Source organism: Solea solea, chromosome 11, assembly GCF_958295425.1.
Source record: "Solea solea chromosome 11, fSolSol10.1, whole genome shotgun sequence".
In the NCBI taxonomy this organism is placed as follows: domain Eukaryota; kingdom Metazoa; phylum Chordata; class Actinopteri; order Pleuronectiformes; family Soleidae; genus Solea; species Solea solea.
This window is the reverse complement of record NC_081144.1, coordinates 11544677-11563891: the sequence shown is the minus strand read 5'-3', so window position 1 is coordinate 11563891 and position 19215 is coordinate 11544677. Positions and strand designations below refer to the sequence as shown.

The 19215-nt window shown below is 41.2% G+C and overlaps 2 protein-coding genes across 3 annotated transcripts; both read left to right on the top strand.

Moving 5' to 3' along the window:
* Positions 1 to 340: 340 nt before the first annotated feature.
* hoxc11a (homeobox C11a) lies at positions 341 to 4839 on the top strand. 2 transcript variants are annotated; one of them, XM_058641843.1, is made up of 2 exons: positions 341 to 2330; positions 3809 to 4839. In XM_058641843.1, the coding sequence occupies exons 1-2, from the start codon at positions 1580 to 1582 to the stop codon at positions 4039 to 4041; spliced, it is 984 nt and encodes a 327-aa protein (XP_058497826.1). In that variant the 5' UTR covers positions 341 to 1579; the 3' UTR covers positions 4042 to 4839. The 2 variants fall into 2 exon arrangements, with proteins under 2 accessions (XP_058497826.1, XP_058497828.1); XM_058641845.1 differs by having other exon boundaries at positions 1474 to 2334; positions 3809 to 4039.
* Positions 4840 to 12077: 7238 nt separating this feature from the next.
* On the top strand, positions 12078 to 15747 carry hoxc10a (homeobox C10a). The gene is made up of 2 exons (XM_058642350.1): positions 12078 to 12980; positions 14905 to 15747. Exons 1-2 carry the CDS (start codon positions 12272 to 12274, stop codon positions 15165 to 15167), a joined length of 972 nt encoding a protein of 323 aa, XP_058498333.1. The 5' UTR covers positions 12078 to 12271; the 3' UTR covers positions 15168 to 15747.
* The last annotated feature ends 3468 nt before the right edge of the window (positions 15748 to 19215 follow it).

Here is a 19215-nt window from a genome sequence, read left to right as displayed (position 1 = left end):
TGGTGGAAAATAAAATGATCACAGCAGCTTGGAGCATCAGCTGGGACTTATTTAATTTTTAGAGGGAAATGTCGGATATTCATGCTGCTTGGTCAGTGTGCCCAGTCTGAGTGGCCTGTAAGTAGCCGTTTACAAGAGGACTAATTGTTGCTCTGCATTGAAGGTTAGAGACAACACAACACATTTGATTTCATACGAGTGATTCCAGATAAAAATTATTATATCTCAGTTTGAATATTTAACACAGATGCTCATACTTTGTAGGGATATATTCCTAACCGGTGTTGTCAATAACAGCTGACAACTGGAATTGTAAAGGGGGGGTGGGGGTGGGGGTGGGGGGTAATTATTGCTTGTTTGTTTTTTCTTCTGATTTTGTGTTTATGTGATAAGGGCACATTTGGATGAGAAGCACGGTTCCAGGGCGTCAGTGGTAGTATTCCAGCAGGAACTCCAGGATCTTGGGCTTTGAATGCGCAGTTGTCCTTCATGGACTCTGTCATGATCCAAAGTCAAGGGGAATAATCAGAGTAGGACGATTACTTCGGCTTGTTCGGTCAACATGTGTATTCTACACTGCCTAACCGTTCGTTCAACTTCACTTTACAACATAATTATAGTCGTCCACCACGGATCCACTGTAGCAATGGTTTTCATCTGGTGAAAGAGAGAAAGGGAAAGAGGGTAAAAAAAAAAAAAACAACAACCCCTAAATGAAATGGATAAATGAATATGTTGCATAAGTTAAAGTAGATGAGCCCGGCTCATCCACAACTCCGTTCTACAATCATGTGTTCAGCAGATTTATGTGACCACTATTAAAGAATGGAAAGGGGATCAAAAGAACTAATATAATCCTTATGAAAAGCTCTCCTGCATAGTTAAGGAGTGAAGATGTATTGGGGAGTCTCAGAGGAGAGCACGAATCATTCACTCTTTAACTTTTTTGCAAATAGAGAAAGAATGAATGAGCTCATTGGTTTGCGTTTCATAAGGGCGTCTCCTCCCATACCTAATGCAGATTTATTTATTTTATGCATCAGTGTTTTTCTTTTCAAAAGGAAACAAATCCTCATTCTGTCATTGAAATGACATAAGGAGTATTAGTACTAGCATACTAACAACAACAATAATAATAATTAATAATTGTATTAATAATCGTACCTGCAACACTCAATAATACTATCAAATCCATGTCACTTAGTGCACTCTGCAGTTTGTGCTGTGCCTGTTTAAGGAGCTGGAGCTGTTTAGCTAGGCTACCACCAGCCCATAAACATAAACACACACTGCACATAATTGTCATAAGCCAGCAAACAGGATTCTGTTACTGGTTTTCGTAGTGCGCCTGTGGTGTTTGAAAAATATTCGTTTGAACCTCCTCGATGTTACCTAAAGCCAACCACTCCTACACATCCAACTCTTCCAAATTGATATATGACAATATCTACTTTCGATCACGTGTCTGCGGGGCGACTTAGACGGATTGCGCGTCATCTCGCCTTCCCAAATTTTTCCCTTCTGCTGCAGCTCGTATCCAAAACATCTATCTATAGCACGGAGTACGAGAGAGAGAAAGATGTTTAACTCTGTGAATCTGGGCAACTTCTGCTCCCAGACGCGCAAAGACCGGACATCCGAGTTTGGGGACAGGACGGGCTGCGCGTCCAACATCTACCTCCCCAGCTGCACCTACTACGTCCCCGAGTTTTCTGCCGTCTCCTCGTTTCTTCCGCAGGCCCCGTCCCGGCAAATCAGCTACCCTTATTCCACAAATCTGTCTCAAGTGCAGCCGGTACGGGAAGTTTCTTACGGCTTAGACCCTGCTAGTAAATGGCACCACAGAAGCAATTATGCATCGTGCTACTCGGGAGAGGATCTGGTGCATAGGGACTGTCTTCCTCCATCCACCATGACAGAAATGCTTATGAAGAACGAGAGCGTGTACAGCCACCACCATCACCATCACACCCATCCGGGCTCCAATCACCCCTCCACAGGTTTTTACTCCGGCGTGGGGAAAAACAACGTCCTCCCGCAAGGTTTCGACCGCTTTTTCGAGACCGCATACTGCAGCAGCACGGACAATCAGTCAGACAATTGTTTACAAAAGGGCGAGGGGGGAAAACTGGAAAGCGACTCCCAGCAGCAGCAGTCTGCACAGCAGCAGCAGCAGCAGCAGCAGCAGCAGCCGCCGACAGCCTCCGTACCCGGAGCTCCGGAGCAGGAAAAAGACCCAGAGGATGAGGAGGAACATACAAATTCAGGCTCATGCACTTCTTCCTCCGCAACAACCAAGGACGGGAACGCCAACAAGAGCAGCCACACGAGTAGGTATACCGAAGCAGTAAAATGGGGGAAGGTTAAGGGGACTAGCCCGGTGTTTTGTCGGTCAGATTTTATGTGGAGTTTTATAAGCATTCAAAGGATTTTATTATAACCCTACAAAGCTCTTTCTTGCAACGAGAAGAATTTTTACGATGGGAAAGCGCTTTGGAAAAAAAAGGGGATGTTATACACAGACGCCTCTATGGTGAGAGTCTGTGAAATTTTTAAGAGAGAGCTATTGTGACAAATGTTAACTTTGATCGTGAACTTGCGTTGGGAATTTTAAGGGATTTTCTCGTTGGGCTGTCGAAAGTAAAAACCAATTGGGCAGAACATTGCTTTTGGCGTCTTGTGAATTTTCGCTTAGTACTGGGTTTGCCCGCAAAAGTCATGCTGCACTGAGTATTACACACTTTACGGTTAAATGCGTCTCTATCTACTGTCTATCTTCTATCTATCTATCTATCTATCTATCTATCTATCTATCTATCTATCTATCTATCTATCTATCTATCTATCTATCTATCTATCTATCTATCTATCTATCTATCTATCTATCTATCTATCTATCTATTATCTATCTATCTATTATCTATCTATCTATCGAAATCAGTGTTTTAGAATCTCGTGCTGTGCTTTACAGTCCTTGTATAAGGTATTATTTTTAATACATAACCGCAGGACAAACAGATGTAATGTAAATCTCGGTGTGCTGCCTTTAACGTTCCACCTGTCCACTCGTGATTTGCATGCGAAACTGTTACAATTTTATTTTGAAGTACCAGCATGCAATAAAAATGCAGCTTGTTTTGTGTGCGTATGCTGTGATGGTCATATAGGTGCAGGACATACAGTATATAGTGTCTATATTTATGTGTTTATCTTCCTGGACATTGTAACAGTCCTGCAGGCAGAGATCAGCAAGCTAGCTGAAGCTGATGACCACCACTTAGAAAATAAACAATAATACTATTAATATTAATAAAAAGGTCCCCAGTCACCTGTCTGATAAGCAGTGACAGTACACTGCAAACATGGGCAATGCTTTTCAAGCCACTGCCAAAAGATTGTGTAAATTGTTAGTTTAGCTCCAGAAGAATGTGACGCACATAATGCGATGAAATACTTTTGTTGTTGTGTATTTGTAACAGATAAACACGTACTTAGACGCTGTAAGTTGATATTATTTACTCCAAGTGATTCGGATATTTAACACTCTTCAAGGCCGGTTTATCTGATAGCCCCAGTTAGGCTACTCTGCTTGATGAATGTTGACTGAAATGTTGTCATTACTAATGCCACTGAAACCGCTTCTCTCAGCATCTGGCAAACCATTCGCCATCTCAGCTTTAAAAAAAACAACTGCTTTTTTTGTCCTTTGCGCAAAATTCCTCGTGTTAATCCATCTGACGTTATTGCTATTTTTTAGTGACACTCTCATCTGTTTATGTGTGTGTGTTTGTTTACATCTGATTTCCAGGCACCCCTCGCACAAGGAAGAAGCGGTGTCCATACTCCAAGTTTCAGATTCGAGAGCTGGAGCGGGAATTCTTCTTTAACGTTTACATCAACAAAGAAAAGAGGCTTCAGCTGTCCCGAATGTTAAACCTCACTGACCGCCAGGTTAAAATCTGGTTTCAGAATAGAAGAATGAAAGAGAAGAAGCTGAGCAGAGATCGCCTGCAGTACTTCTCTGGAAACCCCCTACTGTGAGCAGGAGCAGAGAGTGTCACAGTCTTGGTCAGTGACTTTAAGGAAAGGCCTACTCCAATCTCATTGAATTGTATTCGTGGGCATAACCATTTTCTAAAGGAGCCCATATCACCAACAGTGCAATGTTAAAGTGGACAGTGGGAGTAGCAGGCCAGTCTGGGATGAAGTCGCCATTTTCTTGTTACCAAAAAGGCGGCTATGAGTTTGTAACTGATTCCCAGAAAGGCCCACATGGTTAAAATAATCATTTATATGCCCTTCTTGAATATGCCCCTCTATTTATCACGAGTCCCAATTGTGTTTATTCTATTGTTCCTATAGACATATTTGTTGATAATATCAAATGTAACAGTTTGAATCCTCCTTGCGCAGACAACGTTTCGCTCTTCCCCTTTCCCCCCTCTGGTCTTTGTATATAGCAAATCCTTATCTAATTATTTCTCGGCCAGAGAAAATATGAGCAAGTTATAGTAAATCTCCAAGGCTGCATTTGTTTCGCCAGTGAGATCTGTGACGTCCAATCTGTGAAAGTATACCCTCCTGTACAGAGCAGCCTATGCAATGTGCATTCGTGATTGTAAATAGGCGTATGTTGAATTACCCTTTTACCCACCTCTGCTGCTTTTTTTTTATTTTCAATACAGTTGCCCCTACGAGTTAAACAGCTTTAACACTCGTTAAATTATTTGCTTCAAAACATTGGTGCTTTGGATTCCAGAGAGGAAGAACAGACTGTCGGCCTGTGTATCATTAATATAATACCTATAAAATAAACACAAACGTATAGGCAAACCTCAACGACTTTGTGCTTTTTGTGCTATTATTATTTGTATTATTATTAGTATCATTATAATTTTTTTTAATAACAGAACCGACGCAGTTGTTATTGTTATTCTGCTCATTTCCCGCTTGTCTCCACTCAGAACCTTTTAAAAAACTTTTAAAAACAACTATTTTTATTTCACTTGTGTGTGTGTGTGTATATATATATATATATATATATATATATATATATATATATATATATATATATATATATATATATATATATATATATATATAGTTATTGAGGTATAACTGTTGTCCTACATAAAGCCTGCGGAACGTGTGCACACTTTGAAAATGTGTGAGCGGCCACTTCATGGTGATACACACACATTTGCTGTGGTAGATTTTGATGGTTGGTTGTCGGCGGGTCCGCACTTGCCAGGTTGGCTGTTTTCAGGTTCGATCACTGCGAGTTTTCAGGTTTTGAATTTTAGCAACAGCACAGGCTTCAGCAGAAATAGATGTCAGAAATGTGGAGAAAGAGAGTGGAATGATAACCTCTTTTTTTCTTTTCTTTTTAGTGCCCACTAAACGGAATCGCCACTCTTGTCGTCTAGACACTGCTATAAAGACAGGGGCACTAAATGGCTATTTTTTTTCTCTTAATTGCACCGTCTGTTCGGGGGGGAATGGTGTTCACTTGTGCAGTAAATAGTCAACAAGCAAGACTGGATGTCCGAGCACGTAGACACACACACACACACACACACAAACTTTCCAAGAGGTTTCGACATGAACTCGGCCTGTGCAGCCTGCAAACTAAACCCCATCCCCTCTGCACTCTACTGTCATGTCCAGCACTCTTCTCATCTCATTAGGATCACCCTGTGTTTTCTATAAAAACATTTTTACCCTCTTACTTTTTAAGCCTTTAGCATCTGTGGCCGATGTGACATTTCTAATGTTTTGCATGCCAGTGAAAGCCAAGTATTTGAGTATAACAGTCTATTTGTCTTGAGTTGACCCCAAACCTCAGAGCGTTTCAGCACATCAGACTAGAATAAATACTTGTTGACTAATTGTGGCGTGTGAGGGATTTTAACTGGAGGTAGCAGGGGTAAGCAAATCATAATTGGAATGCGGTGTGTGTGAAACCCCATGCCTTGTGTGAGCGTGTGTGTGTGTGTGTATAGTCGCTATTGTGTTCTCAGCATATGTGCATGACGATTGCACGTGTGCATTAACTACAATTCATAATTAAATGTAGTCTTTGAACTTCAATAATGTCAAGGCCTTCACCTTTAACCCACTGCAATAAAGTGGAATCAAGGAGCCCCCTCAGCCCGGAAATGTGTGCAGCAGAGGAATGGGCCAATGAGAGTGAGTGGGAACAGAACATGGAATGTGTACACAGATCAACTTTGACCTCTCGCATTAAACTACAGCAGGTAACTTCGCCGGCTTTAGCACGCCCAGTAAATACACTTTATTGTCCTTGTAAAATGTGTACGTTTTCACGCATGAGACGGTTTAAAACATGTTGATATAAACTTATGTTTTGTATTCTCTGCAGGAAAAAACAGAGGTGTGTGTGCATGTGTGTGTGTGTGTGTGTTCGTGTGGCTGTGGTGGCGTGTGTGTTTAGCATTGGGTGGTTTTATGGTTTGAGTGCAAACACCAAAGGTTTGTACTTGGGTGTGAGTCCGTGTGAATAAGTTCATCCTTTGATTCCGGATTCCACGCGCAGCTCAAGTGTACGTGCGTGGATCAAATGTCAGTTTTACCTGAAGGTTAACGTTTTGATCGTGTTTTAATATCAGGAAAGAAAAGAGTGGAAAAAAACCCGTGGGCGGAGCGGTCAAGTTGTATCCTCGTGGTACAATTTATTTTAATTAAGATGTGCTTGTGTTTTCTGTGTCTGAAATCAGGCTGAATTTGCATATGTTAGTGTATTATGGGGAAGGACAGGGGGCCGTTCTGACAAAAGAAAGGCGATGCACACTGAGATCAAGGCTATAGGAGCTCCTCTCTCTCTTCTCTCTCGCCACACCCACCAACCTTGGCCCTGGGACGGTGACGTGGGTAATTTGTAGTTTTCTCCAACACAGAACGTCACTGACAGAGCTGCTGCTGCTGCTGCTGCAGCAGAGGCTGCTCCTGCAAATGTTGTGTATCAGCCACACGGGGGCTGCTTGTGCTCTCCCTGGCCTGTTCTGTTCCGTTTCCTCAACGGAATCTCGAAAACGTTTCCTGACATGGATGCGCCGGTGACATCAGAGTAGTCGGCTATTATTAGTCTCGGAGACATCCTCTCTCTCTATCTCTCTCTCTCTCCCTCTCTCTCTCGTGATGTGCTTGTGTGTCAGGACAGTCCACTCTGTCCTGTCACGTCTCAGCCGGGGCTTGTGCACTTGGGTGTTGTGCATGGTGGGTGAGGGAAAATGGCGGTGTGTTTTTATGCAGATGGGGCGAAGCAAAGGGGGCAGAGGATACAGGCTTTATTGACTTTATAGTGTAAAAGGGGAAATTAATGTAGTCTCTCTGAGATTATTTTGAAAGTGTTAATTTTTCTTTAAATCTGATGACGTGAAACCGCCAATAAGAATTAGTTTTATTTTATTTTGACAGATCAAAACAAATATCTTCTTCATGGATTCAGAGTAGAAATGTACATATACATATATATATATATATATATATATATATACATAGATAGACATTTCAGTAAAATTACATGGAATTACATGATAACCTAATTTGAATAACATGAACACCCAACACATTTTTCGTTGCCTTAAATTTAACATTTATTATAAATAATGTTTAACATGAACACGAATACAAGTCAGAGTGTATAAAAGTATTTTAAGTCAGTAAATATTTCATTCTGTATTGTCACAACACGAAACTATGTAGTTGCGCTTTTAAGAAACAAAATACTCATCAGCTAATTCTCTGTTTTAACTGTGATGTAACTACCATTATACTCCTTTTTTTTTCCTCCTGCAAATGCTAATCAGTGGGTTATAGGCCATTGAATGGTTTTATACCACAGTGTACTACTCACATCTCAGCACCTATCCTGTTCTACAGGGCTATAAAACAGCTCGGCGCTGTAAAAAAAGAAAAAAGAAAAAAGAGCTCCTGCTATTGCTGCAACAAAATAACTCTCCAAACACTTCAGTTTACATTAACGCATGGGAAGGCTGCTGTTTATTTATTGTCTTTGCGAAGTTTTCAGTTGAATATGAACACTGCGCGCGTGTATGTGTGTATTCGCTGTGGTCGTCACTGGTAATAATGTAACACTGCTGCACTTTGATGGCAGTTGCCACTTTGGTTTTTAATTAAGAACTTATATGATTCTGGCACCATAAATTTGCAGTTGTGCATGGAGTGGACACGCAGCATGGAAGAGCACGACACGAAGCAGAAACCACCTCGCATCCAACTGGAGAGATATTTCAAAGTGGTTGCCAGCAGCAAATTATGTGTGTGTCGCCCCAGTGGATCCTGATTAGCACAATAAGGAAGGCCGCTATCATGCCTCCTGTCCCCCAGCATTCGGCACTCATACCTGTTTGTAATATAATAACAGCCCCCAGGTTTGGAATCAATTGGACGAAAATTTAGTGGCGGAAAGTCTGGGCTGTAGTTTAGACAAGTGTAAAGACCGTGGTGAAATACTGTCGCAATCAACTCCGTGTGTGTGTGTGTGTGTGTGTGTGATACAGGGTCGGTTACACACTTGTGTGTAAAGAAATCCTTGAAGGTTTAACGCACACAAAAATACAGCACACACACACACAACAGAAAATAAAAAAAAACTATATCCTCACCGTGAACTTTCTTCCTCCACCTTCTCGAACAAGTTTGGCTGAAGCACAAAACTAGTTTGTAAAGCATCTGTAGAAAGTAAATCACAACGTTTGTTGCAATGTTTTTACTGAGATACAGTGTTACCTTCCCCCTGTTGTTTCCAGAAGAAAACACACAAGCGCAACACACGTTATTTTAGGTGAAGGTGAAAGCTTTCCATTTATTTTATTATTATTGTTATTTTAAAACTTTGTTGACCTCAATATTCGTTCACAAACAAATGTAGAAGCCAAATCTAGTTATTATATATGTGTGAAGTATAAAAGAAATGCTTTTATTTTCCCTTCTGCAACACAGTGTACTTTACACACCAGTGCGTATACGTTATTGTCAAATAATGATTTCAATCCACTCCTTGAAGACGTTTCAGACCTAATGCTGCTGTCATTATAACCAACAGTCACACCTGTTACATTCTAATACGTAACTACTGTGGCAAGGCTTCTTTAATTGTTCTGTGCTGCTGCCTCCTCACTCTTTGCCCCTCGATGACATCATTGCACATATTGTCCAGTATAAAACCACATGTGTGACGTCATAATGACAGATCTGACCCAGACCGTCTCAAGGTATCGCAATGTTCTCTGCATAAAAATAAATAAATAATTATTTAGAGCTCAGTGGCCCTTGACAAGTTGTACATGCATGGCCTAATTTATTTTTATGTGTATGACTTTTTTTTTCTTACCTCCTTTATTTTCTTTTTTCTTTTCTTTTAATAGCGAGGCTGAGTAGACAGAAGCCGACAGACTGTGTTTGAATGTGTCGTAAAGCAGGTTTGTGTGTGTGTGTGTGTGTGTTTGTGCGTGTCAGTCAGTGGGCTGAGTTCAGCTTTACATTAGGTGTGGTTAGTGTGTGTGTGTGTATGTGTGTGTGTGTGTGTGTGTGTTAAGAGAGAGCTGGAGTGTGAAAATAATATCCGTAAGAATCCTTTATGCCAGCATATTTCTCAAGTATTCCACTACACGGAACTCTGAGGCTCATGCCAGTGTTTCTATCACGAGCCTTTCTAACGTTTTCTTGAGCTAAAGGTGTTTTCTATACTGTCATAAAAGCAGAGCGCATTAGCATCGTCATTGTCAGTGGTGTTTTCAGATCAAAACGAAACAAAATCACAACAACTTGAGAAGTTAACAGGGACGTCGTATCAGGCCACATTTTATTATTATTATTATTATTATTATTGTTTTTATTATTATTCGTGTCTGTGAGGAGTGGAGAATAAAAACAAGGACACATGGTATTAATGTGTTATTGAACTTTTATTTCCATTGACATCGCACAAATTAAACGGTGGCGTTTGCTCATGCACAGGCAAAGATCCACACAGATAAAACCACGTTGCCCTTGTATTTGAAAATGATTCTGAACTGAGCAGACAGACAGACAGACAGACAGACAGAGAGGCGTGCGTGCACGTCACCCACAAACCAAACTGGACGACACAAACACATAATTTAAATGCAAAAAGGGATAGAAGAACTCTTTTTATCTTGGGACATTTTTATATAACATTTCTATTACATTGACTTCATTATTTTTTGAATTGAAAATGTGCTATTTAAAAAATTGCACATAAAAAAAGTGAAAATCGTCCTGTGAGCTGTTTTTTGTTTGTTTGTTTTGTCTCATTAAATGTTAATCAGCTGGTGTTTTTTGCTCTATGCAGTTTAATTACCCTCGAATCACCTGCGGTTGAATCTGGAATAAGTATTAAATAGAATAAAATAGAAATAAAACTTTAAGGGGAATGAGAGCAGAGTGTTGGACTTTGTGTTCTTCGTCGTAACTGCGGGATGTTGTTGTTTTGTGACTGCAGGTACATAAATGATCCACACGTGAAACAAACACACATCACATACATGCGTCACGTGCACACATTGGGATTTACATTAAAAAGACAAAAAGCAGATTAAAAAAAAAAAATAGCTGATCAACAATATTTTATCTCCGCCTCTGTCGTATCACAGTAAACTTTGTGATCATAGGTTTTGATTTACATATTAAAATGAAGTACTATTCACATTTCGTGACATTGACCGTATTTATATTTTGAAACAATGGACTATTCTATAAATAAAATAATGTCAATAACACTGGCTGGTGTCATTTTCACACTGTTACATACATTTCACGTTGTTATTAGTAACACTATAAAACGTGTACTTTAAAAATGCTTAGCCTTTACGGCGCTAGTTTTAAAATATGGTCGTTTTGACAACATCTGAATATGTTTTAATTTGTTGCGGGGAAAATAAGAAACGATTTTAAAAAATTCATGAATACGTGCATTCATTTGTTAAAAGATGCAAATTTAATTATCTGACACTGTGAGAAGCGTTACGAAAAACAAAAATAACAATCTATATCACTGAAAGTGACACACGAAATACGAATAGTGTTGCACACATTAGCTCAGGTACATATGCAGTGAGTTTCTCTTCAACAGTGAAGAGAAAAACAAAGACAAATAATCCCAACGCTTGAGTTAATCCTGTTTGTGTTTAGTCTCCTGTTACAGCACAATAAAACATATCCTTATAGGCCCCACTGTCCACTAACCAACTAATTCCACCGTCTAGTTAACATTTTGTAGCTCTCCTTGTAATTTCAAGGATAGTAATTATTCAGCCGAGTGAGGTTTCATGGCTTAGCCCAAATGTAGTTAAAGCTAACTAGTAGATCCAATAAGACGAATAAATATGTATTTTTTAAGGAATCCAGGTGCAGCGCGGGTGTAGTGGTAAAAATAAATAAATGAAGTCTGCGTGTGAAAATAAAGAAGCAGACCGTGTTTAGTGTTTGTAATTGTGTAAATAAGAGGTATTTTCCAGTAACTATCACATGTTACATTTGACTGAATAACACAGCGCTCGAGGTTAAATCTATTGTTTCCATCCACACATATATTTATTTTTCACTTTAAAATCACGAAGACAAACTAACAAATGCACTGATTTCTTTTGAATCATCGCACACCTGTGTACACAGCTTACCTTTCTTTATCGGAGGCAACAACAAAGCAAATCGATGAAAACAAACTCACTCAAAAAGCACTTCATGATAAATCCTCGATGGCTTCATCTGCTCGGCTCTGCGCGCTTCGCCGGGGCGAAGAAAGAGATCTGATGTGGGCTTTTTTGTTAAAGTTATTTCCGAATCAGAAGTTTGTCAACTTAAACGGAATTCAAATTCTCATAAGCCACGTAGGAAGTGCCCTTAAAAAAATCCCTGCTGCAGTACTCCTCCTTTGTTCTTCCTGCTGTGGGCCTGCCTGTTATGACCGGTGAGCGGTCGCTAGGTGGCGCTCTTGCTCTACCAAAACCCTTCTGCTCTCCCAACTTGACCGCGCTGACGTCACGCCAGTCTGGAGCATCAAGGCCACTTCCACGCCGCGATTGGTCTGAAAATCACATGACATGTCTCCCAGCATCCATAATTATGTTCCTGATATTTTTGCACCCCCCTCCTCCAAAAGATGTCAGCATCCTACTGTCCTGATTCTCCCAGAGAAATCCCGTAGTTTCGACCAGTGGTGCAACACACACCAAACGGTCACTGCAGTGGTGCCAAATGCCAAAAAATGTCATGTCCGAATAACATAGCGCCCGGTAACTTCCTGATGGATTCCTTAATGGGAGGATCATCTTCCTTCAGGGGTGAGGGTTATTCCAGCAGCCCCGGGATGTACATCCACACAGCTGCAGAGTACGGATATTCAGTGATGAGAAACATTGGCAAGATTGGACCATCTTCACTCTCCAAAAGAGACGACGGAGCAGCGGGCGGTGCTCCGCTTAGCGGCTTCCAGGATGGGCCCTACCTGTCAGCTCAGCTGGCCACATGGACCCCAGCCTCTAAAAGCAGCAGGGACGAGCAACCTGTTGCCCAGTGTTTACAACCCTGCTCGTTTCCAGCGGGTAACGTCAAAGAGGAGGCGTTTTGTTGCCTCTATCAGGATGACAGCAATAAGGGGAAACAGACAACAGAGTCGGCCACTTACATCCGGCTGGGGGACAACAATAGCTGCCGGCCTCAGCAAACTGCCGCCCCGGCCAGCGGCTGTTTCCAGGTGTTGAGCGGAGGGAGGCCACAGCAGGATGACCAGCAGCACTTCCCCTCCGGCTTCTCTCTGACTCATTTGGCGACATCTGTTGAATCAGCACCAGAATCGACAGTGAGCTGCAGCAAATCGGCGCGAGGGGTTTCAAAGGCAGATGAGAGTCAGAGCAGGAAGGAGGAGAAGGCCAAGAGTGACAGCTGTTCAGAAAACTCGGACGGGGAATTAAAAGGTAGAACCACTACTACTACTACTACTACAACCCAACCCACCCACCTCAACACACATGCATGCAGCGTGCACAAACACGTTCATGCACGTAAACACACACACACACACACAAAATGATGTGAACAGCTGCACTTAAATATTCCACTCGTGCATTAATTCCGTCAGTTTTGTGTGTAAATGTGTGTGTGTGTGCGCGTGCACTGTTTGGGTCACGGCTCAGTCACGCACACTAGCTTGTGTTTGATTCTGATAGCAGTCATATGGACCGAATGAGCTACAATTGTCAGGCTCGCCTGCGGGCTTATGGTGCCCGTGGCATTTAACACCTTTCCATTAATGTGAGAATGTGAGATGGGCAGTTATCATTGAAATAAACACGCTCCCTCTCTCTCCCTCGCTCTCCCTCTCTCTCTTACACACACACACACTTTCTCTTTCACTCTCCCTCTTACATGGATCATTTACATTGTGAGACGCAGCCATTTTAACAGCACAATTACGCGCTTTACATATCTGTCAGGAGCAAATATGAAATTGAAATTGAAACAATTGTCCACTGTTTGCAAACCTTCTCTGCTCTGGTTTAATATAAAACCCTCACCGAACATTTCTCTACTTTTCACAGACCATAAGAGAGATAGTAGATTTTTACTTTTCTGCGTCGACGCATCGATAATTCAGGACAATTCCAGTCCATGTTTAAGACCTAATTATTTGTTTAAATGAAAGTTTAGATGTGAACTCACACGTTTCTTTTGCCTCTTACTTTAACTTGAAAATATCAGATTAAAATAAATTATATATATGTATATATATGTATATATATATATATATATATATATATATATATATATATATATATATATATATATATATATATATATACATATATATTTATATATATATTCCTGTTTGACTTGTGTGCGAGACAACACACGTTCTATTTAAGGTCAGCACTTTAAAATTAACGCAATGGTAATAATTACGATGATAATAATAAATAACAAAGACTTTAATAAATTGGTGCTAAAGCAACATATAGGTCACTGCTCATCCCTTTGCCTCTTTTGTTGCTGCGTAAAACTAGTTGCGGGTTGTTGTTATTTATGGGTTGAGCTAAAAGCTTCGTACATACAATTTCTTTTAATTTAATTGGAAATTAGACGAAGGCAACAGGAGCGACTAGTGTGTGTGTGTGTGTGTGTGTGTGTGAGATTAATCCCATATTACTGAATTAAATGTTTCGAAAATGATTGAATATGGGACACACACAGTCTTCACATTATGGTAATTATTACTGTAACCTGCATTGTGTGTGTGTGTGTGTGTGTGTGTGTGTGTGTAGAAGAGGCGTTACTCCCCAGAGTCCTCAACCTAATCATGGAATTAACAGAATGTGCAGCAGTGTGATTTCTCCCTGCCATCACAGAGACATGCCCTGTCTCTTTGTCTTTACGTTTTTCCTGTGTCACGTATTCAGCTTCAGAGACTTTCTAATGTTTTGGGATGAACCTCCCCAAATTTTTTTTAATTTGGCTCTGGTGAGTGAAAGTAATAAACATTAATGGGAGTCTGAGGTCCAACATAGACAAAAGAAGTGCTTACACACCCTGTTTGATTTGATCTAATTATAGCCATACGTCATACAAAAGCAATTTGCGAGCAGTAGGCGCTGTAGCTTAGCTTGAGGTGGGATGTTTGGCGTTGTTCATTTGATCAAGTGAGTCATGGACGTGTCTGTATCCAGGTAAATATCTTATTAGCTGCTCACTTCATTCCTGTTCAATTGTAGTCGGTGTTAGTTTGAGAAATGGGCGTGTGTGTGTTTATGTGTAGCATCCATTATAGAGGATGTTTTATCAAGCGCCGTATATATAATGTGTGCGCAAACACGTGACTGTTGTGTTTCTTTTGCCCTCGTGTAGATGATTTAACGGCGGACAAGACACCGGGAAACTGGTTAAACGCCAAAAGTGGACGGAAGAAGCGCTGTCCCTACACAAAGCACCAGACGCTAGAGCTGGAGAAGGAGTTCTTGTTCAACATGTATCTGTCTCGGGAGCGCCGCCTGGAGATCAGCAGGAGTATCAACCTGACCGACAGACAGGTCAAGATCTGGTTCCAGAACAGACGCATGAAGCAGAAGAAGTTCCACAGGGAGAAGAGTGTAGTTTACAGTTACTCCTGAGATTATTTACACGCACACGCACGCACACACACACACACACACACACACACACACACACACACACACACACACACACACACACACACACACACACACACACGTGCGCGCGCACGCACACTTGCACAAACATGGCAGGCACAAATACAGACAGACATACATGTCTCATTCAATTATCATTCATCAATTTTATCACTATCTGACACATACACGCACACGCGCGCGCACACACACCGCGTGCCTCCTTAAATTATCTGTAAATCCCAGCAGCCTGCAGACTAGTCTTGGTTTCCAGGTGAACACTTGCAGCTACAGCAGCAGCAGCAGCAGCAGCAGCATTGGAACAATAGTAACCTGGCCACAAGTACAGTAACATCCAAACTAAAAGGAGGAGACAATCTCAAGCTGTCCACAAACAACAACCTGGCATGAAAACAGTATCACTTTCTGCAGCCACTTGTGCAGCTTCCTCCCTGGTGTCTCATCCAGGCTCTGTGTAATGTGCATGCAATGCACATGATGATAGTAAAGCCATGTCATGGCAAACGAGTCCAAAACAATAAAAAAATAGAGGGGGGAAAAAGAAGAGGTATTACCAACTTTGTCCTTCCATAGTGGTGGAAATGTGAGGGAGGGAGAGACACTGCGGATGAGAGAAGGAGATCATGGCAGTTTTAATAGAAGTGAGAGACCATAACGTTGATTTAAATATTATCCAGGTGACCACAGTAAGTCAAGGTCATAAAATTCTAATGTCAGGTTCGCCCTGGAAAGCGTTGGGGGAGGATTTTATGATCTGCAAATATAATGTGCTGCAGCAGTAAAGATGCGTTTAAAGGTGTGTGTGTGGAGGAGGGCTAATCCACACTCCAGACTGCAATGTGCGGGATCCAGCCCGAGTCGCCGGGGCTGCGAGGAGCGGTCGCCTCCACCCGGGAGGATAATGGAGCTCCACTGGAGCAGGAGATAAGGAAAGATGGAGAATAAAGGAACAGCGACGGCTGCAGGAGCAACAATAACAACACAGCGTCCCTGTAAACACGTGGATAACTAAACATGGCAGGAAGGCGTCTGACTGCAGGAGGCATGGGAAGGTAGGACACATGTTTCCTTAATATTTACATGTCCTGTTTTGGAAAGCATGCCACATCTGTCAGGGGAAGCGTGCTTGACAGCTCCTGTGGCATGCACGCTGCATGACTGCTCACGCTGATAACTCACATGAATTATTGCTGATATTAAAACGCGTGCTGCTGATTTTCTTTATGATTATTATGATCCTATTTTTCTTCTTCTCTTTTCACCTTGCTTACTTGCTGCTTACTGCTGATTCTTTTTGACGCTGTGCTTCTGGATAACAACTGTGACTGAATGTCTAAGTTTGAACAGTGAACATGTTTGATGCTACTATTTATGGAATCAGAGCAAGAGGCATAAAAAGAAAGATGACACGGGTTGTTAATAGTAAATTGGTGAACACATGCATTACAGTGTACAGTTGTCGAGCTTGACTGCAGCCTGGTGTGTTTTATTGTGATGGTACTCGCCTTATCTCTTTGTGCTGGGTAGTGATAGTCCTCACTTGGCTTTTTTTTTGCATGAAATGCATTTTCCTTGTCCGTGGATTTTAACCCTCTTTTTTGCGCGAAGCTGAAGCGTGGTTTAGGTAGTTTCATGTTGTTGGGGTTGGCTTCCTGGCTCGGCAACAAGAAACTGCCTTGATTACGTCAGTTCGTCTTCATCAAGGGCACCATTTCCGCTGAATTACCCCCTCCAGTCACCCAAGTCCCCGCAAATGGCATTGTAAATGAACTGAGCTGCAATACCTTGGACAGAGGGGTTTTCTTTCTTTGCTGTTGTTTTGTGGCGGGCTGTAAAACCTCCTGAGGCTCTCAGGAGGAGAATAGATTGTAAACAACATGGGGGTAAAGTTTTAGACTGTGTTGTATTGCATCTGTCATCACTGGCAGTGTGTGTTGGGCTTTTAGTGGCTTCAGGTGCTACAGATGGATGGATGGATATTTCATTCTGATACATTTATCATAAAAATGATCATTGATGCCACTGTCTCATGTGAACAGTCCTCGCCTGTGTGACTGTCTAAAATGTCTGATATCACAGTTTCCACGTGTTATAAAGATTCTTAATATGACATGACAGTATATATCTGTCTAAAACGATGCTTTCTGTGAAAATGGAGCGTTTTACACATTCCACGTCGCCGCAAACATTCACTTACACACCACATTGACCTAATTAGTGATTGTTATTTTCCTAATTAGTGACATTTCAGCAGTTTTACTTTGGGTTGAGTACACGTGTCCTTATAAATAACTTTAGATGCAAATAACTGTCCACGGTTTGAGTTTCAGCGCGGTTAACGTGGTCCAAATTTAAACTAGATAACTAGATATTAGGCTGCATCGCGCGCGCTTGTGTGTGAGAGAGAGTGTGTGTGTGTGAGAGGGAGGGAGGGAGGGAGGGAAAGAGAGAGATTTGCATGATTTGGATTCTCTTTGTAACAGTTTTGCTTTAAATGTTGTGACTATTTGTTGGATACAATGTGTTAAACAGCTCCACTTGTGCATGCCGTTGTTCGTTGTTTTGCAACATGCGATTTGCAAACTAATCTATTTCCTTGAACCACATGGAGATAATTTTTACGCTCACTTTGCAAGAGCAGGAGTAAAATGCAGCTATTTTCTGCCTCGCTGGGATTGAGACTGCATTAGTATATTTGTATTAAGTATTAATCAGTATTAAGTAGTTGTAAGTAGCATTAAATTATGTCATAGTCCAATCGCACTGGAATATTTGAATAATTCATTGCACTAAAACTATTGGCAAAACATGGCATCATTGGTATATTGTCGTACATTTATTTTTGTTTTGCCTTGAACAGTAAACCGTGTGATTACTGACAACACTGATCAATAACAACGTCAGAGCAGAGGGGAACCGGGTCAAAGAGAAACTGGAAATGTCCAGGAAAGACAATGGAGAACTTATTTCTGGAAAGTGCTGAAACGTAAGCAGCATCTTATTTTTGCGAGGAAGACTATAGTCCCCGTTAAATTTCCCCTTGTTTTCTCAGCCCCCTCCTATTGGCGGTGGTGGTTGCAACTGGAGGAGACAGTCTGGAATCCAAAGTCACTTTCATTCAGCTCAGTGAATGAGTGTCTCTGTTGGAATGCATCACTGACAAAGACTTTACAGCGCAGGAAACAGCCCCGAGAACTGCACAGATTCACCCTAAAACCATATACACATAAAACAATTTATTTGACTTTGTAGTGGCGCACAGGAACTGAAGCCTTTACACAGCCATTTCCTCAGGACAGCACGAGAAGTGTTGGTGTTAGTGTTACTGCCACTGGCGCAATCAGCAAACTAGGCTCACCACTTTCCTTTTCCCGTTTCCACTTGTTTTTTTTAATTATTATAATTTAATTAGATATAGTATATTTGTGAGTAACTACCGCCACCTTGGACTTTATTTGTGGAACATTTATTTAAAAAAGGCAAAAGGACATTTGGAAATGTTTTTGCATTGTTGGTTATTGGTTTGTAATTTGTAATTAATTGACTTCTTTATGACGCAGCAACAATTTATTTAATGAAGTTTATCCTTACAACATTCCTATATCATATATATATGTGCATTTATCAGCAATTATTTTTGTTTTGCTGTAAAACAGGGATTTGATCAACTGTTTTGATTATAAACAGGTTTGAAGTAGTGGATGTGTGTGTGTGTGTGTGTGTTTGATTCTCTGGAAGTGTCTTCAGCAGCAGCGATTCGAGGCTTTACAGCTGACTCTGATGATGCGCGGCGGTATCTGTTGTGCACATGTTTCCTTATAAATAACTTTACACTTTGAAATGTCCATATGCAGAGTTTCGGTGCGGTTAAAGATGGCCCAAATGTGAACTGGAGATAAAACACAAATGAAGCTGCACCATGCATGTGTGTGTGAGAGAGAAACATCCTGCCTGATGTGAAGGCTCTAAGGGAAAAATGTGTTGTGCTTTAATGTTTGACTATTTCTAG